Here is a 26,361-nt window from a genome sequence, read left to right on the forward strand (position 1 = left end):
ATGACTTTTCTGCATCGCTCTCATTTCTTTCTCAATTTTCCTCTACATCACTTAATTGATTTTCAAGATCATTTTTGATCTTTTCCACAGCCTGAGATCAATTCATATTTTTCTTGGAGTTTTGGATACAGGACCTTTGACATTGTTATCTTCTCAGTGTATACTTTGATACTCCATAGGACCAAGGTAATTGTCTATGATAGGATTTTTTTTTCTTCTGTTGTTTGATCATCTCCTCAGCCTATGACTTGATTTTAACTTTTTATTAAGTTGGGGCTCAGCTTCCAGGTTGGAGGATGCACTGCCCCAAGCATTTGAGGAGTTTTGCAGCTTTTTTCAGAAATACTCCTCCAGGGACAGCAATTCCTCCAAGGTCTTATGAGAGGGTCTGACAACTCACCTGGCCTGTGCTTTGGTCTGTTGATGAACATCAGCCCTCCCTCCTACCTGGAATCATGAGGAGAGTCCCTGGTCTGCTACAGCAGTAAAGCACCTTTGGGGTTGGATCCCCAGACTATGACCTTGAACTCAGTAAGTTCAAAGGCACAGAATCCAGCCTCAGGGATACCAAAGAGTCCTCTGCAATCTCACCCAAGCCCCTTATTCTCTGTAGGTTCAGTTCTCTGGAAGCAGCTGCTAGATGGCTTGTCAGGTCAGCTACTGGTTCCCAGACAGGGTCTCTACCAAGCCTTGGGCTGGATAGGACTCTGTCTCTCTCTGATGAACCAAGATTTTCCTGGTGACCTTCCCAATTGCCAAGGCAATAGCCAGGCTGATCACTGAAGCCAGTTTTCTCAAGTGGGACTGCGCTACACGAAGGGAGTTTTCTAACCTAAAAATCTTCCAAGTTGTCTTGGGCTAGAAAATTGTTTTACTAAGTCTTATTCTCATATCGCCAAAGATGTCTAAAATTTCATTTGCCATATTTAGGACTTTAAGTTCTTTGAGTTTATTTTTTGGTTGGATTTATCAAATTCTGAAAGGAGTAAAATGAGGTACTGCCCAATATTATAATTTTATTTAATATTTTTGCCCAATATTCATTTAAGAAGCCTATAAGAATTTGGATTCCATACCATTTTTGTATATATGTTCAGTATTGAAATTAATTTCTAGTCTATGTTCACTTTATTATTATATATTTATTTAAGCTTGCTTTGTACTGAAGATTGACAGTATTTACAAATGCCGTCCTCTATTTGATACTTAGGAATAATAGATGTTGATACTTTTTATTTTAACTCTTTAAATATTTATATTTTTAATCTGTGTTGGGACTGAACATCATACCTGTGAGCTTTCCTCTGGTTATGACTCCCAACAACTACTTCTATAATTATTTGCATTGTAATTATGGACTAACTTATTTAATATTTATTCAGAGATCAGGTAGGCTGACACAGGATGCAGGAATCCTGGAAGATGCTGACTTTGTCTTTTTCTTCTTCATTCCATTCTCATAATTAGACAAGGTGTAGCTCCTGGGCTAGAGTTTATTGTTTTTTGCAAGGCAATGAGTGACTTGACCAAGGTCACACAGTTGGTTCCTTATGTAATTATTATGTATCTAAGCCAGATTTGAACTCAGGTCCTCCTGATTCCAGGGCTCATGCTCTAAACATTGTGGCACCTAGCTGCCCCCTTTCGGGGGGGGGGGGTGGTTAGGATCTATTAATGAAAAAAAAAAAACTACTGCTCTAGGAAATGAAAATGTTATCAGTGTAATGAAGAATGTAAGAATAATTTCATTGACTTATCAATAAATATAAATCTTATAAATCTGAATGGATGTGGAAGAGTAAAAATGTTTCCTACAGAAGCCTTTTCTCCCATTCAAAATATCTTTCTGCTGTACTCATTCGCTCTTCTGTCCATTGTGTGTCCCTCCCCATATCAGCAAAAGTCTGTAGTTTTAACTGCTAAACCATAGCTCACAAATTCCTTAAGAAGTTCATTATAGGGGCAGCTGGGTGGCATAGTGGATAAAGCAACAGCCCTGGAGTCAGGAGTACCTGGATTCAAGTCTGGGGCTCAGACATTTAATAATTACCTAGCTGTGTGGCCTTGGGCAAGCCACTTAACCCCATTTGCCTTGCAAAATCCTAAAAAAAAAGTTCATTATCCTGTCTCACTCTCTTTTCCTCAGAGGAATTCTTTAAGTCACATATTCTAAGTAATATGCTCATATTTTAGGTTACAATGGAGTCAGAAAAATTAAATGACTTAGCTATTATCAGATCCCTAGAGTTGTATCCACAGTTTTTGAATTTGAGTTTAAGCAACTCAAATTCATTCCACAATCTCTAAAAACTCCCACTATACAGCACAGGAAACTCATCTATCTGAATTCAAGCTCTCAGATGTAGTTCAGTCATGGAAGAGGCTGAGTTATAAAGAAGGATTGAGATAGTCTTAAAATTAGCATTAAATTAGCATCCCAGAGTCACAGGGGAAACTCTTAGAAAATAAAAAATTAAATAATGCCATTGGTATCCCTTAATCTACTCATAAATTATTAAATGTTTTAAAGAGCCTACTATGTGCTAGGAAAGGTGCTAAGATGCAAAAAAGAGATAAAAGTCCATTTCTGCCTCAAGGAGTTTAAAATGGAATGGGGAGATATCATGTAACTGCAATTATACATAGGTAAAGATATACAGAATAAACAGAGAATATATAACAAGAGAAAGGCAGTGGGATTAAGAGGGGTTGGGGAAGTTTTATCATAGAAGGTTGGATGTGGGTTGGGGCTTGAAGGAATCAAATGATGTCTGTAGTAAGAGGAGAAACAGTCATTGGGAGTTTGCCAAGGTAAAAAGAAGAGTAGAGAAAGAATAACCTGTAAAAGGCAAATATGTCTCAGCTATGTCCTCCAGACAAAAGAAAAATGTCAGAGAAAAGTAAAAAGAACTTGAAGAAAAAAATCAGTAACAATATCATAAAGATAAACAAAACAACTTGGAAAAAGTGAAGTACACCAATTATGCAATGGCCAAATAAAGTTCAAGAGAATTGCTGCTACTGAGGGAATGTGAAACCCATGCTGGAGAGAATACAAAAAAAAATGTTTTTATTTTTTTCCTTGTTGGATGGGAAAAAATACTTAATTAAAAAAAACATTGATATAAGCTATGCTTTCCAGGAGAGACTCACAAGTAAATATTAACAAAACACAAATAAAACATTAAACAGTTCTTATTAGAATATGTGTTTTGTATTTTTCAATTGATATTTTCTTTTCTTTCCTTTACTTTTTAGGGGGTTTCTTTTGCAAGGCAGTAGAGTTAAGTGACTTGACCAAGGCCACACAGCTAGGTTATTATTAAGTGCCTGATACTGGATTTGAACTCAGGTAGTCCTGAATCCAAGGTCAGTGCTCTATCCACTGCGCCAGCTACCCACCCCTTATTTTCTTTTATTTTTGACAATTACATATTATTAAAGTTTTTCAATATTCATCCATATGCATATTTTTAAGTAACATAATTTCCTTAAACCCTTCTTTTTAACAGTTCAGTGAACATTGCATATGTGTTCAGTATGTTCACACACGATTTGTTTTATGCATGAGGAAATAGAATCAATGGGAAAAGAAAGAAAACCATGTGATGGGAAAGAAAAACATAAGAAAAAACCTTTAAAGTAAACAAAATGTTCATTTAGATACTACAGATTTTTTTTCGTTGCTTTCTTTCATTTTTCTACATCTGGATGTGGATAACATTATCACAACACGTCTCCCAGAGTTGTGCCAGCTTTCTGAACTGCTGAGAAGAGCTGCATCCAACAAAACTGCTCAACTCACAATGTTGCTGTCAATGTGTACAATGTTCTCTTGGTTCTGCTCCCTTTATTCACCATGAATTCCTGTAATTCTCTCCATGCTTCTCCAGATTCCAACCATTCATGGTTTCCTATAATACTCTATACCTTTAACTTGTATATATCTCTTTTAAAAACATCATGTAGGATTATAATTTTTAATTCATTCTGCTATCCACTTCTGTTTTTTGGGAGAGCTCATCCCATTCACATTTACAATTATGGTTACTGAATCTTTATTTCCCTCAATGTTATCCTTCCCTAAATGTACTCTAAGTATTCAAGTAAAGTCATTTTTGATTTCATTATGTATAGAGCCTCTAAGTTTTCTAAGTACTTGTACATACTGATAAATCTCTCTCAAGAAAATTAGCATTGATTGTAATGTATGGGAGGCACTGACCCAAGATCACCCAGCCTAGTGTTCCCTCATTAGAAAATATGCTGAACCATATGAGCAAGGAAAAATTAAAGTAGCTCAAAGGACACATGAGATACACAAGTTTAGAGTAACACCCCAGGTATTCACTTGGACTATTTTGTCTGAACTTTCCTAGAACATTTGGAGCTCATACAGTGATAAGTGTATGAACTATAATTTGTCTCAAACAATGAATTCCTCTTAAGTCAGAAAGGACAAGAATCATCCAATTCCATATCCTCTTAGTACAATCTCTTCAACTATTTACAACCCTTCATCTATCCTTAAAGAAATATAATTCTCAAGAGTTACAAGTGTTATCTTCCCTTATGGGATTGTATGCAATTTTATGTTCTTGACTAACAATTATTCATCCCCCTCTTCCCTTTTTATGCATCTCTTGAGTCCTGTATTCTAAGACCAAATTCTCTATTCAGGTCTGGTCGTTTTATCAGGAAATTTTGAAAGTCCTCTATTTCATTGAACATCTTTTTTTTTCATTGTTAGAATGCCTTAAGGGATTTAGAGTTCAGAAAATCAATATCTAAAGCAGTTGATTGAATTAGTTTTTTTGCTGCGCCTTATCATAGTAATTTTCCTGAAGTCCCCATTTTCTGGCAAACTGATGAAGGGATTCTCCTCTTCACTCTTGTAGCTTTTTTCCAAGAAAAATGTCACTACAAAGAAAAACACTTGTTGCTAGTTAATTGCCAGGATCTCCAGACTAATCAAATAGCTCAAAAGGGCTACCTATATAGACACGTTTGTGAGAATATCGATATAAATATAGATGCAAATGTTTAAAGGTCTATTTTTGCATATATGAAAATTATACCACAGTTGTAAACCTTGGCCTAAATCCTACTGATATCCTTAATTGATTTTACTCATAACTTTTCATTTAAAATATACTGTCTATATCAAAGAGAAAGCAACAACGTGGAGATTAAGAGTCAGTATATTGACACTAAGCTTCAACTGGGTAAGTAGGTAGTGCAATGGATGGAATTCTGGGCCTGAAGGCAGGAAGAATCCTTTTCCAGAGTTCACATCTGGCCTGATGCACTTACTTTCTTTGTGACTCTTGGAAAATCACTTTCCCCGGTTTACCCCAGTTTTCTCAACTGTAAAATAGGCTGAAGAAGAAAATGAAAAACTATGCTAGGATCTTTGTCAGGAAAAGCCCAAATGATCTTTAGAAAGTCGACATAATGACAAATGACTGAACCGTAACGCTTAAGGTAAATCCAATATTATTAGGAGGTATTTAGATAATAATTCTGGAAAGATATTTTCTTGTCTCAAACTTGGTAGGGGCTGCATGTCCTCCTCAGTTCTGCCTGGGAGAAAATCTCACTTGCTTCAAGTCATAACTCTGGGGCTTTATTTGTCATGAGACATTTTCTGAGACCATCAGTTCTTTACATACCGCCACTCAAGAAGCCCGTTTGTATCATTTGGCATGTTCCTTGAATTTTGTTACATGGGCATAGCCTGTGTACTTCTTCCCCTACAATATAAATTCCTTCAGGGAAAGCTCTATTACAGGTTTTGTTTTTGCATCCATGCCTAAATCAATATTTGGCAGACATATCAATTTGAGTTGAAATTCAAAATTTCAATTATCTCTTAGAAATTATTCTGTCTCAGTAAAGTCATTATTAGTCATAGGCTATGGAGAAACTGTCCAAAATTTTAGTCCAAAAATGAAGGTGAACTTATGGAAAGTATGTCTCCAAGTGATTGGCAGAAACCTTGTACTTCTATCGCTATTGAATCTTCTTAGTAAAAATAACTCTGTAAAAGATTTTAGCAAAATACCCACCTTTAAACACAGGTATGATGAACATTGTGCTTCTTTCTTCTCCCTGAGTATTATTTTTCTGTTTAATTATAGTTCTGACATCTTTGGGATTAATTACAAAGGAGAAAAAAATCATTCATTCAAACAATCATTTAGACATTCTAGCTAACAATCACACAATTGCCCCCGGGCTTGGGATTCCTCTTGTGTTTCATGAAGAAAGAGATTTTTCTAACGTTTACTGCCAGGGTTTTTGCAGAGTTCAAAATCTGTACAGCAAGCTTAGTGTTTTTTGAATCACTAATCAAAATAAGTGTTCGTTATCTAATTGACATAGTTGAGAGAACACCAGTCTTGAAATCAAATAGACACATCTTCATGATTTCAAATATGTTCTTACATACTTACTAGCTATGTGACTCTGGGCAAATAATGTGTAATTGTTTACTTTAAGTTCTGTAAGTTATAAAATCAGCTGGTGAAAGAAATGGCAAATTCTTCCCTTGACCTTGCCAAGAAAACCTAAAATTGGGCCACAAAGGAATCAAACTCATTTTAAACAACTGAGCAACAAAAACAACCCAGAGTAGTTAGAAGAACCAAATGAGATCATAGTTGTAAATCTGAATGTCTTTTATAATTGTTATAATTAAGTGAAGTGTACTTTCAGGTTTCCTTGCATTCCCAGTTACTTTAGCCAGTCTTCATTTGTTAAGAAAAGAAGGTCTTTGCTCATCCTATTTGCCCTCATCTAATCACTCTTTCAAAGTTCTTTTTTTAAACATTTATGGGCTTGCATAAAACATTCAATTACTCTGTAAAACCAGAAGGTTTTACCTCTGGAAATAGATTCTCTGAAGGCCCATTATAAATCTCAAAGGGGACTTTATTTCTGCTTCAGAGCAACAAATATGCCACTACTCCAACAGCATCATGTCTCTTCTATCCTTGACTTTATAGTTTTAGTATAAAGTGTGAAAAAGCCAACAAGACAATTCACTTTCTTCATTCTCAGGTAAGTTACTAAATAAAACAGTTTGGGAACCTAAATGTTTTAAATTATGTGTTGTCTCATTTAGTTAATATCAAGTCATTGAGAATTTTCTAGATTGAATAGAGAACTCCTTTGTGTGCTATAGTATGTGGTCTAAGTATACAGAGAAGGATACAGGGAGGAACCCAGTTGTTAGGATACCAATTTAGTTGGTTTCTGGTTCTGTTCAGTATCTTCCCCAAAATCAAATTAGAGGGAAGAAATAATCATAGCAGCAATAATAAGATCTATTTTAACGGTGCTTTCTAAAAATTAATGTTTTGTAATCAAAATTTTTGCAGTACCAGGTACATTATAATGACTTTTAAGCAAAATTTTATTTACTGATGCTTTATATCTTTGTCTCTCATGATATTCACACCAAATATAGGGTAGCTGCCATTCCCTTTTTTCAAGATTTTTTTCAAGGCAAATAGGGTTAAGTGGCTTGCCCAAGGGCACACATTCCCTTTTATAAATGAAAAAAGAAGCTAAGAGAATAGTCTAGAGTTACAATAGTGGTGAGTTCCTGTGGCTTGACTTGAACCTAGGACTTCATGATTCTCAGTCTCATATACAATGTTGCCTCCCAGAGAATCCTAGGCTCATGGATTTAGAGTTGGGATGGATCTGAGAGGTCACCTACTGCCTCCTTCCCCTTAATCTTTATTTTTATACATAAGAAAATTGAAGCCGTACAAAGTGAATTGTGTTGGTGTTCATCATTGAAATAGTAACTAGCAGGAGAATTAGAAGGGAGAATCTCAAATGCCAAATCCAGTAATCTTTCCATTAAAACTTTCTCATTACACTGTTATTTTTAGTGAAAGACAGTGTTTACATGAGTAGTATCTGCATGCATCTAGTGTGTAAAACTGTTTGGAAGGAAAAGAAATTGAGAATAGAATTCAATCTAGCAACCAAATCAGCTGCCTTGCTGGGTGAATGATTCTTTCTTGTTAAACCTCAATTAAAGAACTGAAAAAGATTATTGATGTCAGCTGGTTCAAGGAGGTCCCATACATGAGAAAGACAAGTGGTTATTTAGTTTCTTCTTGAAAGTCTCTCTTACCCGCAAATACAGAAAGGAGAAAGAAGTCCTGGATCCCTCCAAGTGGGCTGGGGTAGGTCCAGTTCTTCTGTTATTTGTGTACCACCTTTACAAAGTTCAGCTAATACATACTTCAGCCTCTTCAGGAATATATAATGATTTCATTTTGAAAACAATGTAGAAGGCATAAAGGGGAGTAGTAAGAAATGGTGAGGGACCTTGAAGGTCTGGTTAAAAAGTGTTGGTTTTATTTTGTCAACAGTGATGAATCTTAGAGTTTGAATTTGCTGGAAACCCAACTCTAGAAACAAGGTACTTTTTAAACTTAATCAATGTTCAAATCCACTAACTATTTTAGAATTCTTTAGATCTATTCTAAGGTTATGGAAACAACCAGACATGGACTTGGCAGGCTGAATAAGGAGAAGACATAGTTGAACCTAAAAGCAGAACTTCTAGCTGATCTGCATGAAAATATTTAGATCCCAGGAATATATTTTGTTACTACTTAGGACGATTATAATCTATTTCAAAGCAGGTTGATTGAATTGTGTAGCCATTTCCTCAGAGCAGTTAAAACATTGAACCTTAAACAACCTCCTAATTTAGTCAGTCAAGTCAAATAATTATTCCTTTGCTAAGTTCAAATATACAGTTGTAGTTAATGGGATGAAGTTTCTGATTAATTTGATCAAGACAGCCTCAAAGGCTTTGAAGTAGAGGAACTGTAGAGACAAAGTGATCTTAATGCCTGTGAATTCTAAAATTGTAGGGACCTAAAGTATAATAGTTCACAAGACAGCAGAGAAGGACTTTTGTTGGAGGACAGGAGCAAACTCAATTCAACTAACTCAGAATCATAGAATTCTGAAAACTAAAGGGACCTTGGGGATAACCATGATGCCAAAATGTAATAAAGTTATACTTTAAAATGAAAAAAAAAAGTAAGATCCTTAAAAGTAAAGAGTTAAAATGATATAACAGAAATATATAGTTTAGATGAAATTTTATTCACTGGGATTTACTAATAAACATATGTGCATACCATCTATGATGGTCACCCAGAAATAGGAAAGAAATTGGTCTTTTATAAGTAAATACAAAGCATAGAGAAAACAATTAATCTCCTTAGTAGTTCACCTGTAGTAATTTACTGGAAACTAATCTACAAATATTATCATTTCTGAATAATTATCTGATTCTCTTTTCCTGGGAGGATGGTCTTCCTACATCCTGCTCATTGTCCTTCTAGGTTTGTGATTAGCGTAAGAGGAGATACTTTTGGAGTCTTAATTTTTAACTAAAAAGCAAGGAGACCCATGTCAAATCTTGTAGTAGAGGAACTGTAGAGACAAAGTGATCTTAATGCCTGTGAATTCTAAAATTGTAGGGACCTAAAGTATAATAGTTTACTTTTCTATCACAATATATTTATAAGCACCATTCTTTCAAAGGCCGCAATTTTATTAATTTTACTTAATTTTGCAACTAAGATTTACAACTTAAATTTACAACTGAATTGTACTGCAATGAAATGGTTTAGATGATCATTTTTTTCCAGAATGATATCGCTAATATGGGTTTGATAACTGCTTTAAATTCACTTCTTTCTGACTCAAAATCCAATTCCCTCTCAACTATTCTAAAATTATTTTCCTAGGATACTATTTTAATTTAAAAAATAATTCATTTCAATATGTCTCAGAACAATATGTTCTAGAAAAGCCAACATGCAAGTTGATTCCAACAGTGGAATATATTTTCTGTTTTCTAATAATTTCTTACAGGTATATATTCGTTTTTCATGAATGACTTGGTGGTATTCCCCTGAAAGCAGATTTTAATAAAGTATCATAAATGGCTGTATCCTAAGAATCCATTTACATGAGCACATGGTATCACTGTAGCATTAATTATAGGGGAAAAGTGTATAGTATTAGGGGGCTATACACTGAAATAAATTTGAATGACTTTTCAGTTCTGCTAAACATTGACAAAGAAATGGAAACTTCTACAGTTGGAGTTTGCTTTTTCTAATCCCAGGGTTATTTTATTGAAAGTCACTCTCCAAGGATCTTTGTAGAATTTTTGTAAGACAGGATACATATTTTATTGTGTTTGTAAAATTAACAGTAATCTGTAGCTAGTAAGAAAAGCAATTAAGAGGGGTCTTTTAGTTAATTCTGGAAGGAAGAACAAGACCAAGAAAGGGAAAGACCACTTTCCAACATGATTGAGATGCTAATTATTAACAATGGAAGGAAATTAGGTCTGTTCAATTTATTGGTTATCTTTTTTTGGTTTTCCATTTTCTCTTCAAGGATAATGACTTTAGTGCTGGAAATAACATAAGAAAGGTGCATATTAGAATTTTATTAGTCAGAGTTAAAGAGCAGACAGTATAGTAAGAGATAACCCCTCATGAAATCAAATAAGTTGACTTAAATAATTATAAGATTGAAATCATTGATATCATTTTAATATTCTCCATGGGTAGTTCTATAGTATAAAAAGAGTTGTATGATCAAAGTTATAGTTTTTTATAATTTTTCCACCAGCATGCATGGCTGTACGATTTGGACTGAAAGGGAAACCAAGCACTGCCCAACTGAGGCTTGTATATTGTGTTGCTTCAGAAGACTTAAAAGAGATTCTAGGATAGCAAGGAGATCAAATAAGTTAATGCTTAAAGAAATTAAATTCAGACAATTCACAAGGTCAAATGCTGAAGGTGAAGTTGAAATTCTTTTGCTATAAGGGAAAATGGGACTCATTGAACAAGTCCCTGATGTTGAGAAAGATTAAAGGCAAAAGGAAAAGTGGATAATAGAGTGTCAGATGGATCAAAAGTGGCATGAAAGCAATAGACATGAATGGGACAAACTTTAAGAGGGAATAGGTGAAAATAAGTTCTGGCTTGTTTCTGGTCCAGAGTCACTCAGAGTCTAACTTTACAGAATAACTGAACAATCACCACAACAATATATTGATAAAGTTCTTTAAGAATTACAAAACACTTTTATTTAACTATTTTCATGGTTTATCACAGTGCTGGGAGGTACAATTTCTCCCAATTTATCGTAGAGAAAATAATATCAGGGTGGATTAGTGATTTATTCAAAGTCTCATACATTGAAAATCATAAAAAATTATATGATACAGTACTTTCATTCTGCTTTGGTGCTTATCCAATGACTTACATGTTCAACTACAGAAAGAATTAAGATGTGATTGCTGAGAAAATGGCAATAACATATGACATATTGTGGTAAATTGGATAAGTACCAGATTATTGGAGAAAGGCAAATATTGTGCAAATTTCAAAAACAATGGAAGAGAATATTCTATATCTTATAAGATAATGAACTTTGTATTAGGAAATATTCGAAAACATTCATGCATAATATATGCATGTGTGTATGCATGTATACATATATGAAATCCTAAATGAATATCTAGAAATGGAAGAAATGAAAACAAAGAAAGACTATGGCTCAATTAAGAATAGGTTAGGCCAATATTTTTATATCATTACATTATGGTCTTTGTTGAGAGAATTAAAATCTGATCATATGAATAATGTTAATATAATATGCCAGTGCAACTGAGCATTTTGTCAATACTCACTTTGGAGGCCCCCCCTTTCCTTATGCTCATTACATTATTCATTATTATCTCTAGCTCTAAGGTGACTAATAAATATATAAATTTCATTATAAATTATTTAGATGAAACTCTCCCTTATTAATTAACATGAGCTACTAAACCATTTATAAAATAATTATAGAATAAACTAGAAAAAAATCATTATATCTAACTCACCTTACTTCCTACTCTTGAGATGCCTGGAGCCCCTTTCAAGAAGATTATATAGTGAGAGATCATATTGTCAGAACTGAAAAGTTACGAGTTATGTATATATGGATGATAGATGTTAGGTAATTATGGATGCAAACTATTTCAGCACTTATTTGTAGAAAATAATAATTTATGTCTTCTTCTTTGTTTTGTGTAGTGTAGTGTAAATAACTTTGGTATTTATTTAAGCCAAATGGTTTAGTGAGCCTGGGATATCTATCTATCTATCTAATATATATATATATATATATATATATATATATATATGTATATATACATATATATATATATATATATATATGTGTATATATACATATATATATTTACATATACATATATATGTATATATATATATATATGTATTTATGTATATAGGTAGAATTTAACAATATCATTTCATCATAAAAATGACAGGAGTGCATTCAAAGACATGTTGGAAGATTTGCATGCATTAAAATATAGAGAAATGAGTCTAACCAAGAGAATAATTTATACAATAGCTACAACATAGTAATGAAAAAACCATTGAAAAACGTAAGAACCATAATCAATGCAAATATAAAACAATCAATCAATATACAATTTATTAAGCACCTACAAGATAACAGTGCTCAGTATATGAATTAGGGGAAGAGACACTGCTGACCCTCAAGGACCTTACAGACCATCAAGCAATTGACTATTTACAACCAACCTAGTGACAGAATATATATAGGAAATTGCTGTTGTTCTTCATCCTTCTCAAAGAAGACCATGATACAAGGATAGGTGATGCCATGAAATGCATGTGAATTTGATTTGAGAGGGAATGCAGAACAAAATCACCAGTGTCACTTTCTCCTCCAGAGCCATCTGGTTGGTCTGTTGGTCAAATATGGATCAGGATGGCAATCAGGATTAAGTGATTCACTCAGAGTCAGACAACTAGGTAGTTTTGAGTGTCTGAGGTTGGATTTAAACTCGTCTTCCTGACTGCAAGTCCAATTATCTATCCGATTTACCATCTGAGTTTATTGGTGCCATTAGTAAATCCTGTATTTTAGAAAAATCACTTTGTAACTGAATAGAGAGTGGCCTTGGGTTTAGAAAGAAGCTTTAAAGCAAGGAGGATGGGAGACCAAAATTTTAATGACCTAGTTATTAGTTGAAAATGAGCTTACCCAAGATACTGGCAGTGGCAGAATTAAGATGGGACACATCCTAGAGATGCCATGGAGATAAAATTGAGAGGTTTTAGTAACAGATTGCTGGGATGGACTAAAAGAGTGAGGATGATCCCTAATTTACAAGATGAGATGTCAGTAATTTCAAATAAACTAATATATACTTTATACTCAGCCTATTCAGTACAAAAGTAAGCTGCTGTGTATATGTTGAGAAAATGTAGCTTATCAGAAATAATTAAAAATGGTCAAAAGCTTATTTTCTTTGTCCAAACACTATTTCAACGTCCTGAATACTTATTTTGAGAAGAGAATTGATAGATGAGAATTATGGTAAATACGAAATAGACTCACCAAATCAGAATGAAAATAATCTCCATTTAATTCATGTAAAGTGACTGATTATCTCTGCAGGATTCATTTCCAAGTGGGATGTCTACCAACAGTCAGTTCTGTGACTGGTTAGAAGAAAAAATTCAAGTGAAAAGAAGTATCCATTATAAATGAAACTCAAAAAGATGAATTTGGAAAGAATGACCAGAGGAGACATATTAGGATCATCCCTGTTTTGATAGAGCTAAGTTGATAGCACTCAAGAGATCACCAATATAATTCCCATTATATACCTTAAGGGTTTCTTTGAAGAGGGCTGTTTAGTAGTACAGTAGATACTGCAAAAAGTTAGAATATGGAAGATTTGAATTAAAATCGAACTTTAAGTATGTGTTAGCTGTGTGATTCTTGACTTTTCATTTAAGCTATATTTGCCTTTGTTTCCTCACTTGTAAAATAAGCATAACAATACCTTCCTATAAACTTTGTGAAGATCAAAAGTGATCATAAATATAACTCATTTAGTACAGAGTCTGGAACATAATAAGCCCTAAATAAAGATTAAAAACAGAACAGATACTTGTAGCTATAAACAAGGTCTTTGATACTCTCCATCATGAGGACTATGAAAAATCAGGTCAAAATTTGGTTACCCAGAGAAGTTCATCAATACTGTGGTTGCTGATTTGTTTCTTTGGTTTGGTTCTTCTAAATGATGTCAGACTTGGAATTGCAGGTTTTGCAAAGACAATAGAAATTTATTAAAAGTAGTTATAACATATTAAGAAAGTAATTGAATAATTTAAAAGAGTTTATTTAAAGAGAAGACCATGTGGATTGCTGATTGAATTGGCCAGGCCAGCTGGCCAGGGTTCAGCAGGAGGCTGGAGGGTAAAAGAGAGCAAACCCATTTCTGTTCATCAATCTCCTTAAATCTTCTCTCTGAGTCAATGAGATGGGGTGGTGACCTGGGAGTGACCCAAGTCCCTCACTGGAGATTTTGCCTTTTGGGGAGGGGTCTCTTTTGGGTGATCTTGGGTGTTTCCAGAGACTGTGTTCATTTGCTGCCCCACCAGAAAACAGTGCAATCCAAATCAGGTTGAAGGTCTGGCCCTCAGGTGTAGCCTAAATTAGATGATAAAGGAAGAAGGAAGATTCCCTTTACAATGCAAACAAAAGATGTACAAAGTTTGTGTCCAACTGATCTCATCACTCCCATTCCCAGGTGTCTTTGCATCAGTACTATATGTCAGTTTCATAATGGTGCCATTGCTGGGTTCTGGAGAATTGATGATGCCCTTGAGCTTTCCTGGGCCCAATGGAGTGAAACAAGGCTGTATCCTTGCTTCCAAACCTTTTCACAAGATATTTTCAGCCATATTATCAAATGTCTTCACTTAGGATTAGCACAGAAACAAACTCAACTGTCATGATGATAGTAAATTCTTTAACCTGAAAAGGCTACAAGCCAAGACCAAGGTGCAGGGAGCATGGATATATGATCTTCTGTTTGCAGATGATTGTCCACTCAAGGCAACCTCTGAAACTGAGATGCTTCACTATACAGATTGATTTTCTGTTGCTTGTGCTCATTTTGGTCTAACAATTAACACTGAGAAACACAAAAGTTCAATCAGTCAGACACACACCATCCATAATTAGAATTACAACAAATGGTGAAGTCTTGAATATTAAGGCAAAATTTATTTACCTTGGAATTGTCCTTTCCAGAGAGATTCAAATTGATAATTTGGTTGACATATGGATTTACACAGTTTAGTATTTCAGGAGTTACCAAAAAAAGTGTGAGAAAGAAGAGGTATTGCACTACCTACCAAATTAAAAGTCTGTAGGACCATTGTGCTGACCTCATTGCTGTATGCCTGTGAAACCTGAACAATCTACCAATTCCATGCTAAGAAACTGAATAGTTTATTTAAAATGTCTTAGGAAGATTCTGAAGATCACCTGGCAGGACAAGATACAATATACTGAGATCCTTTATATTTTAAAAAATATTCTAGTTTTTTTTTTTTTGCAATTAAATACAATCTTAGTTTCTACCTATCATTTTTGTAAGATTTGAATTTTATACTTTTCCCCATCCCCCCCACAGAAGGCAGTTTGATAATATTCACATTGTTTCCATGTTATACATTAATCAAAATTGAATGTGTTGAGAGAGAAATTATATTCTTCAGGAAAAAATAAAATATAAGATAACAAAATAATGTAGTACATAAGACACTTTAAAAAAAATGAATGTCTTTGTTAGAACTCCACAGTTTCCTCTGGTTACAGACAGTATTCTCATCACAGGTACTCTAAAATTGTCCCTCATTATTGCTTTGATGAAATGAGCAAGTGTATTAAGGTTGATCATCACCCTCATGTAGCTGTCAGGGTGTACAAGTCGTTACATGCAAGTCGTTACATCCCTTTTGTTTTCTAATACAACAATAGGGTTCCATAACATATATGTATATATACATATATACATATATATGTATATATGTATATATACATATATATATATATACATATACATATATATGTATATATATATATATACACATATATATCATAATTTCTTCAACCATTTCCCAATTGATGGACATTCACTCAATTTCCAATTCTTTGCTAAAAGAAAAAGGGCCACTATGAATATTTTTATACAAGTGAAGTTTTTAACTGATATCTCTTCTTCAACTAAACTGCCAAACTTTCAAATGATACACATAGAATGAAAATCTGGTGGGCTGGACATGGTATTAACATTCCAAATGTATGTTTGCCCAAAAGATTATTTTATAAAGAACTCAAACGAAGGAAAGTTTTCACATAGGGAGACAAAAATATGATACAAGAGCAATCTCAATATCTCTTTAAAAAACATTGGAATTGATTATCATGGGAAACACTGGCATAGGACTACCCATCATGGCATGCCCTCATCAGAGAGAGGGTTGCCCTCTATCAAGTAAGCAAAATGGAAGCAATTCACATGAATCTCTAGGGGTTCATGGGGACTATTAGTGCTTAACTGGTGGTAGGGCATCCTGAGCTCAAACTTGTCTGAACAGTCACACTCAGACATATTGTCTCTAATTTGTATCGAATATAGTGATGCTATTTGGTCCTCTTTAATAACAAAGGAAAAAAACTCATTATTACCAAACAAGTTGGCAACAGAAAGTTTATCAAAAAGCCAAAGCAGCTTAAAGTATTTAAATGTTCCATTAAGTAAATGTGGAAATACCAAATTGTTAACATATAAAAAGTAAAAAAAAATAAACTAGGAAGACATATCAAGGTACTATGGTCACATTGACATCATCAAATGATTTAGGCTTAATTCAATCCTTTTATATTGTAAAAGAAAAAAAAACTGAATAATAAGATTTTGAAAATAGATGTTGTATGTTGACAAAATCTTCAGTCTTTTTTTTCTGAAAAGAAAAGCAGTTATAAATCTCTACATAATCTTTGTGATAATATACATAGAGAGTATCCTAGATAAAGATTTGAGAAGAGAATATGCAACATTTGGTATGAGTGTAGGACAGGAACCCAAACCCTAGCATATAAATGTGTATGAGGAGAGATGATTACCTTTCGCCTAATTAAGTCAATCAGAGGAAAATATATAAGAATGCCATAGTCAATGTCCAAAACTACCAGGTTAAAGAGAAAACATTCCAAACAACAACAGCAAAAAATACAATGTAAATAGTGTGGAAATATACTCAAGATTTCACAAGACCCAGTAGCTCCTACTTTAAAAGACAGTGGGACTTGGAACATCATAGTTTGAAAAGCTTAAGATTGGGTGTTGCACCCAAGAATAATTTATCCAGAAAAGTTGACTATAATCCTGGATGAAAAAAAAGGAAATGGATATTTGATGAACTGAAAGTATTGTAGGTATTTGTAAAAAAATAGAAACAAAAAAGACCCAGAAATGTGAATTCAATTTAAAATTTGACATACAAAAATATAGATGAAATATAAAGAATAAAGTAGACTAATTTAAGGTATTCATACTATTCCACTCATTCATATGTATGTGCATTTTATATATAATCTATATATGTAGGGTATTTATGTATACAAATTGACATGTGAGGTGGTGCTTATGATGATGACTTAGGACTACCCCTCACTCAAATCCAATTGATTGGCTTGTGTTGCCACCTTCTTCTTGATATCATAGCCTTCTTCAAGAAAAATGACAAATATCACATAAACATGTATACTTATGTCTGAATATATAAAATTTTATGTTTGAAAATATCAGTATTCTTAAAACTGCAATCATTACTAACATAGTTTGAAAGTTAGATTGGATCTGAGTTGTTTATAATGGGATGGTTCTAAAAACAAAATCGAGTAAGAAAAATAAAGGAGAAATTTTATTATTAAATGGCATATAAAAAAGAAATAATTTCAGAGGAAGTTGGTAGGGATGGAGGACTGGAATGTTGAAATCTTAATCTTATCTCAGTAGAAGAATAGATAATATAAACATCTGGAATGGTATGAATCTTCTGAACTTGTAGAGAGGTAATAAAACTGAGATGAGTATAGGGAGGAACACTTAGAGGTCTTTATCGATTAGGATTTGGGAAGGTAGGGCTACCAGAGGAGTGTGTGGATTCACACAGGGAGGGTAGGGGAAAGGGTAGAATTCAAATTCTTGGAGAGTAGATGAGAAGGGAAGTGGAAGATGGGGAGGAAAGATAAGGTAGCTTAGAGATTGTGGAAAAAATAGTCAAAATAAGATGGAGGGAAATGCATTAATAGTTTATAGTAGCTCTATTTGCATTAGCAAAGAAATGGCAATGGCAGGCATTCTCATCAACTGGGTAAAGGTTGTGGCATTTGGTTATGATGGAATAATTCTGCACTATTAAACATGCTGAGCTCAAACATGGAAAGACTTGCACAAAATAATAAAAGATGAAGTGAATAGAACCTAGAGACAATTGTATATTCTAAGTAGCAATGTTGCTTTAAGAATCATTTTGAGTGACTAGTTCATTTCAACTGTTACAAATACATAAATTTAAAAAAAGATAAATACTTAGGTAGAAAGACCCTAGCTGCATCTAAAGAAAGAAATAATAAATAAAAGGTCATAAAAATAATTTTATATACACACAAACATATATTTATACATGCATACACCTATTTGTGTCTATTAGGAACCTTTTGTAAATCAAACTGGAAGATCAAAAAGGGAAAAGGAAATTGATAATTTTATGGTATATTTCAAAGAAATAGAAAGTTGAAATAGAAGTTTCACACAAAATATCATGTTTTTTATTCTACTCTTCTACAGAAAAGCTTGTTTTATTTCAGAAATTAAAAATAAAATTAATTTTAAAAGATAATTATGACAGTGATCATGATAAACATGATGATGAACAAAACAGTCCTTGGTTGGCCCAGGGAATTTTTACTACTGAATCTGGTATAATTGAACATTTCACAAAGAAATAATTCTCCTCCAAAGTTACATTACTGTATAATCACTTCATTGCATTGAACAATGTCCTATTCACCTAGGAAGAAAGATTCAGCATTGAGAGGCTGAATCAGCTTCCTGAATATCTATCAAACTAAGAAATCAAATAAGAAAGGAATATGAATGCAAAAAAGTGCCCAGATAAGCCTCTTGTTTTTTTTTCACAACTTCTATAAATGAATTGGTGATCTCAAGTACTGTTAGTTCAAGTAATTCATTTGATTAATTTCTTTGAATTGCAATTTCTTGAATTAAATGAATGAAGCAAATTATAGACAACCATTATTTTGTAGTCACAGGCTCAGTCATGAATTTGCTTTTTATCCAATATTCTCCCCTTTTGAATACTTGTCTTTTGGACTATAGGTGTAAAAGGGAAATAATACTGATGAGGGAGGAAAAGAACCAGACTTTGGATACCAATTTCATCCTGCTAGGATTATTGGATACAAACCAATATGGATTGCTATTCTTAACAATTATTCTCATCATGTTTATGGTGGCAATTATGGGTAATACAGTCTTGATTCTTCTTATTCACCTTGACATCCGACTCCACACTCCAATGTACGTCCTTCTCAAGCATCTCTCCTTCACGGATATCTTGAATATCAGCAATATTGTTCCCAAGATGGCCATTAACTACATATCTGGAAGGAAGTCCATCACATTTGCAGGTTGTGGATTCCAAGTCTTCCTCTATTCCAGCTTCGTGGGTACTGAGTGCCTTATTCTCACAGCCATGTCCTATGATCGCTATGTAGCCATCTGCCACCCACTGCGCTATCCAATCCTCATGAACCATCGAATCAGTGTCATTTTGGCTGCTGGATGCTGGCTTGGGGGAATCATCGACTCTATAATTCATACAACTTATGTACTGCTCCTCCCATTTTGTGGAACAAGGGTCATTGACCACTTTTTCTGTGAAATCCCAGCTATGTTGAAACTTTCTTGCATTGATACTTCACAATATGAAAGAGGAGTGTCTGTGACTGCTGTATTCTTCCTCCTAATTCCTGTCTGCATCATCCTTGGCTCTTATGGTCAGATTCTCCGCACTGTGCTTCATATGAATTCCCTGGAGGCCCAGAAAAAAGCTTTCTCCACTTGTTCCTCCCACCTGGCTGTGGTTGCCATGTACTATGGTTCAGTTATCTTTACATACATGAGACCAAAGTCCTATCATACTCCAGGTCAGGACAAGGTCTTTGCCATCTCATATACTATTCTTGCTCCCATGCTCAACCCTGTCATTTACAGCCTCAGAAATAAAGATGTCTTAGGAGCCCTAAAGAAGGTTTTAGATAAAGCATTTAGTCACAGAAATGAATATTTTTTAAAAATTAGATTGAATGCTCATTAGAAATGTGTGGAAATATTTAAAATAGTATTCATGAACTTCTGGGATTGAAACCAAACTGTTGCTTCTTCCCCTCTTTTAATGTATGACAAAGGTAACTCAACCAACTCACTTATATGCCACTCTAAGGAAAATGTATTTACTTTTTGTATCTATTTCAAGAATTCTTGTAAAATTTATTTCAAGAATGATACTGTGATTCGTGTCTCATTTTCTATATTAGACAGTAATCTCCTATGTTGTAAATAACAACCAGATGGTACAATAAGATTTAAAAGGTCTATGATTCATGTCATAATTTTCCATCATCTTTACTGGTTCAAAGGTGCTATCAAACTCCATTGTTTTCCATATCATTCCTTAACTGGCCAATTATCTAGAGTTCTTGATAGTGTTCATACTCAAATATCCCCCAAACTGATCACACACACACACACACACACACACACACACACACACACACACAGAAACGCATACTATTCTATTCCATTGACAAAAGAAAATACCTTTATCTGACCATATAGAAATATCACTTATGTTGGTCTGGTTGCAAAAGACCTTGAGTTTTTTCTTTGAATCACTGAATACAATTAGCTAGAATTTTGGAATTATTGGTTGAAATGTGAATACACCTCTCTATTCGTATAGAATGTAACCCTTCTCAAACTTTTCATCCTAGGATTTTTTATTCATACTGTATCATAAATATTTCATAATATATCCAATGTACTTTGTATACAAAATCATTTATATGTAGTAGAAATAAACATACATACACATATATAAAAATGAATATGTACATATATTTCTGTATCTTGATGTTATCAATTTTTCTTTCAACCTCTCCAACTTCTGCATCTCATTTCTGTAATTTTCCTGTTACCAATTATATTTCTATAGTATCTTCTTTTCTGTTATCTATATAATAGAACATGAAGTAATAGGGGGCCTGGACTGTCTACCCTTTCAAGAATTATTCTTTGTGATTATAATGAGCTTTGTAACCAGTAACTATGTCATGCTTCTCTTGATTCCTTCATTTCATTGTGTATTCCGTCTTGAATAATTGCCAACTTTTACTACCTTACTACTTACCACCTTACTACCTTACTATATACATATATATATATATATGAAATATATATATATATATATATATATATATATATATGTATATGTGTGTGTGTGTGTGTGTGTGTGGTCTGCTGAACAAAAATGAAGAAAATCATATAATTATTCTGAAAAGGGCAACTACACATTGATGATTTACAACCTTAACTGAGTCCTTACTCTTCTAGAATATCCTATTAATTCTGATTTATCGGCTCACTATCAGACTCCCCAGTGTTGCTATTTTGGACTTTTTCATCCTGTAATATCACTTGGCTCTCCCTACACAGAAAGCTCTGTAAAAAGAGATATTTAGCTCATATTTTACAGAAAACAATTAGACAAGAAGCTCTTTTCCACTCTTTTTCCTTATCTCACATCATTCCTCTGTCTTTCCAGGTATCCATTCCCCACTGTATCATTCCACCTCACATGATTCAGTCTGGGAGCAGAAGACCCTAAGACCTTCTGGTTCGAAAAGAAACAATTGCTATTTACTTTTTTGCTAAACCATCAAAACCCCAAAATCCATGCCTGACTTGGAATAAAACTTATTACTGCTCAATCAGTGAGAGTCAGAGTGATTTGTCTTTACAGCAACAGGCAGTAGCTCCATTTTTATTCCAGTGGAATTTTTCAGTTTATGTTCTTTCAGAACTACATTTCACAAAATCATGAATGAAAACTACACAATGTAAAATAATTGACAATGCCAGTCAACAATGATAGTATTAAGAAGTTGGGGACAAATCTAGCTTCCAAAAATCAAGAAGTCTTGAAAATCAAAATTTATATTCCTTTGGAGAAATCACCCACAGGTAAGAAACAGAGGAAAGGGAGGAGAAAAAGTAGTCAGAAGAAATAGTAATATTGTCCAATAGGAACTAGCTAATTGATTCTGGGGAAAGGAAGTAGTAGAGCTACTACTACATGTAGATTGTCGTTTCTCTTTCATTCTCAAAGAGGACCCATGATATCAGAATGGCAACATCTTGACTTGCAAGTAAATTGGAAATAAGTGGGGCAAGTTTATGTTGAGGAATAAGGTGTAAGAAGACTGAAAATGTAGGAGGCACCTGGGTTATCCTCAATGAGAAACTCAGAGGCAACTCAAAGTATCCTCTTTTATATGTACTCCCTCACCATGACTCAAATAAATCGCCTTTGTTTTACAGTTGAATGGTTTAACAATATGACACTTTATTGGAAGGAATTAGCCCTTAGTTCTATTTTTCCAGAACAACCTAGAAATGTAAATTACACAGTTCACTTTATTATACTAATCATTGAAGTAGTGGGAAGAAATATTATCACAAATATATATATATATATATATTATATATATATATATATATATATATATATATATATATCACAAAAAAGGCATAAGAAAAAGAACCTAGCCTATTCTCTGTATTCATCTCTTCTCATGCTAGTGGTATAGTAACCTGTAAGGGAGTGCACCCTTTAGGAGTAATTTTCCTTTATATGTAATTTTCTTTGTTACTTTGTTTTTGCTCTACAGTCTCATTAATTGCTTTTTTATTGTTGTTTTGGGAATAAAACGACCTGGTAAAAATGTACATAGACATAGGAATCCATGAGAGTATACTTGCAAAAGAAATAAAAGAAGAAAAGTTCAGAAAAGAAAGTGACCAAAAGAGAGTCTTTGAAGAACAATAAGAAAATAATTCAATTAAGGCATCTGTATTATTTCGATATGATGTGATTCTTATACAAGGAATAATTTAACACAGATATTGGGATAGAAGCCAGACTATCAAGCATTGAGAAAAGGGAGACTAATAAAGAAATGGGCATGAAGGTTGCTTCCTTTTAATTAGAAAGTTCATGATAAAGAGATGAAAATATTATAGCTTTGCTAAATGAATTCAGAAATTTATGGTCATATCGTTACCTTCCCTAGTAGAATATGTTTCAGTGAAGTCCAGTTATATTATATTGGCATGCTAGAGTCACAAAGAAAGGAAAGTGTCAGAATATACTTTATTTACTTGGTTGGTTCTTGTCCTTTATTATCAACTAAGACCATAAAGACATCACAATTTTAGGGTCTTCCCGCATGTCTATGACTAATCAGACCAATATCACTCAAGTACAGATTGGTCACAATTAAGCCATATGAATATCTGTAATATTATATTTCCTTTGAACTACTTCAATTCATCTTATCTTCTGGAGATGATGAGGGCAAACCAAACTGGGCAGTCCTGGGTCTTTATCTCCTATGTTGCACAGCTAATTGTAAACTTTTTAAGAGAAAACTAGAGAATGTCCTTCTATCACTTTTTCTATCCACACCCATTTTCCATTATAGAGTTCTCCATAAAATAATATTTTTGTCAATTTTACATTTGAGATTTGAACAAAATGACCATACCATTGAAGTTGTGCTCTCCATAGTAAAATTTTAATGTTTGGCTGTTTAGTTTGAGAATGCACCTCAGTGTCTAGTATTTTATCCTGCCATGTGATATACAGATTCTTCCTAATATAATTAAAATGGAAGAGATTCAATTTCCTGGCATCGTACTTGTAGACTGTCCAGGATTTGCTGTTATACAATAATTCAGTTTGATAGCAATATTTCTCTCCCCGACACTCTCTGAGAGCCTCCCAAACACTCAGCTAGCTCTGGCAATGTGTTTGCCAACCTCATTATTAATGTGCAAATATTTGGTAAGTATACTGCCAAGGTAAGTGAACTCATCCAAAGCATTCAAAACTTCTCCATTTATTATAACCAATAGTTCCACATATGGGTAGTTTGGTGTTGACCAGCAGAATATCTGTATTTTCTTGGTGTTAACTTTTAGACCAAAATTAGCATAAACAACAGAGAATTGATTCATACTTTGCTACATCTCTGGTTCAAATGTTGCATCAAATCCAGAATCATTTGAAAACAGAAAATAATGCACCAATACTCCCTCTATTTTGGTCCATATTTGTAGCCATTTCACGTTGAAGAATGTATCATTGGGATAGTAACTGATCTAGATGAAGCTGTTTGAGAACATGACTGAAAATTTAATGCACAAAAGCTTGGGAGCAAACACACAGTCATGTTTTACTTCATTGAGGACTTGCATATCACAAGAGTGTCATCCATTATCCAGATCCTGGTCAAGCATGCCGACAAAGAACTGATGTACAATGCTAATGAACTTTTGAGCAACCAACTTATGCCATAATTTTCCATGAATTCCTCATGAATGTTAATATCAAAGGCTTTACTTCAATTTGCCTCTTTTCTCCTCCTGAAATTTCTCCTGGATTTATTGAACCACAAACACCATGCCTAATGTACCTTGATCTTTTTTGAAAGGTGGTTTCAAGTGAAAATATTCCAGGGAGAGTATCAGCCTATTAAGGAAGACCATGGTAGAATCTTGCCCAGTGATTAAGAGGGAAACATCCTTGTGATTGTCACAAAGCAATATTTGTCCCTTTATCTTTACAGATTATAATAGATGAATCAACTCTAAAATCTTTGTGTATCACGATCTCAAGCTACATAAAATTAGTGTTTGCTTTTGGATCAGCATTATACCTTCCACCTTAGAAATCCCAGCTGGAAGAGGATGAACACCCTGAAAACAGTTGATAATTACATTTATTCTAAGTCATCAAAAACTAAAAATAAGCCACATAGCTTTGGAAACTCAGGATAAGTTTTGTCTTGATCTTAGTTAAATAGAGTTAGTTTTTATGGCAAATTTTTCTGATAAAGAAATGACCCAGTCCCTAAATACGTAACAAATTAATAAGAATGAGAGGCTTTTCCCTGTTTATAATAGGGTAAAGATAGGAATGTACATGTTTCAGAGAAAAAACGTCAAGTTAATCAATTGCCATTTTAAAGTGAATCAAATTGGAGTGATGAACATTGAAAATATGAGGCATCAAATCATATTCATAAGAGTTGCAATATTTAATGAATTGGAAATTGATGAATTCTAGAACAGTTTTGGAAAGATGGAATTTTAATTCATTTGGTGGTGGTTTTGAACGTGTCCAGCCTGTCTGGAATGATATTTGAAGCTATATCCATATATATATTAAAAATTACATAGCTTTTGTCCCAGCTTTCAGAGCTTGGTCCTAAAGAAATCAAGAGGATCCAAGATTTCCATCCTCAATAGAACGGGAAGGTCTCTTCCATTTCTAAATTTCTTGGTTTCCCTGTACTGGAAAGGCTAGAAAATGGCCTTTCAGACATTAAGCTTGTACTTCTAGATCATCCTTGATCTCTCTATTTCAAGTTAAAGACTTTCTCATAGCTTGAAATCTCTATTGCTTTCTGGCCTTTGTTTAAAAGTCTATGACAACAGGGATGTAATGTCATGACTTAAAAGTGAATTCAATTTAATTGAGGTAGGGTTGTCTTGTGTCACAACCTAACTTTTTTATCCTTTTTGCTTCTTCTGAGTCCAGTGTTCAGATATGTATCAAGATGACTGGAGACAACCATAGATGAAGTGGGAGATCTTGGTGTATTTTCAAACTAGGTTCTTTAACAGCTCTTAGTTTGTCTGAGGAAATACTTAATCAGTAAGTAAGGTTAGTTAAGAAGGAAATTTGGCAGAGATTGGTCTCTTTAATATAGTAAAAAAAAAGTCCTCTGTTCTCCTCTGGTCTCTGCACAACACAAATTTACTTGCAAGTGCTCTGTAATTAAAAATGCAAATTTTGACCAAGAAAACCTGGGATGATATCTTGTGGTTTACAGCCCTCAAATCACTCTATCTTGCAATGAATGATCAATAATGGATCTCATAACAAGTTATATTTGATCTTTCCTTGGGTCCTGAATGAATATAAATGGAAATTGCTTCAATTTGGTGACTCTATA

General features: G+C 33.8%; 1 protein-coding gene across 1 annotated transcript; it reads left to right on the top strand.

Moving 5' to 3' along the window:
• The first annotated feature begins 19,400 nt into the window (after positions 1-19,400).
• LOC141492721 (olfactory receptor 2AJ1-like) lies at positions 19,401-20,396 on the top strand. The gene has a single exon (XM_074193367.1). The coding sequence runs from the start codon at positions 19,401-19,403 to the stop codon at positions 20,376-20,378; it is 978 nt and encodes a 325-aa protein (XP_074049468.1). The 3' UTR covers positions 20,379-20,396.
• The last annotated feature ends 5,965 nt before the right edge of the window (positions 20,397-26,361 follow it).

The sequence above is a fragment of the Macrotis lagotis genome, chromosome 1 (genome assembly GCF_037893015.1).
Source record: "Macrotis lagotis isolate mMagLag1 chromosome 1, bilby.v1.9.chrom.fasta, whole genome shotgun sequence".
In the NCBI taxonomy this organism is placed as follows: domain Eukaryota; kingdom Metazoa; phylum Chordata; class Mammalia; order Peramelemorphia; family Peramelidae; genus Macrotis; species Macrotis lagotis.

Bases quoted from the DNA above. Each gene is read 5' to 3' on its own strand.
- LOC141492721 (XM_074193367.1), top strand. From the start codon at position 19,401: ATGAGGGAGGAAAAGAACCAGACTTTGGATACCAATTTCATCCTGCTA.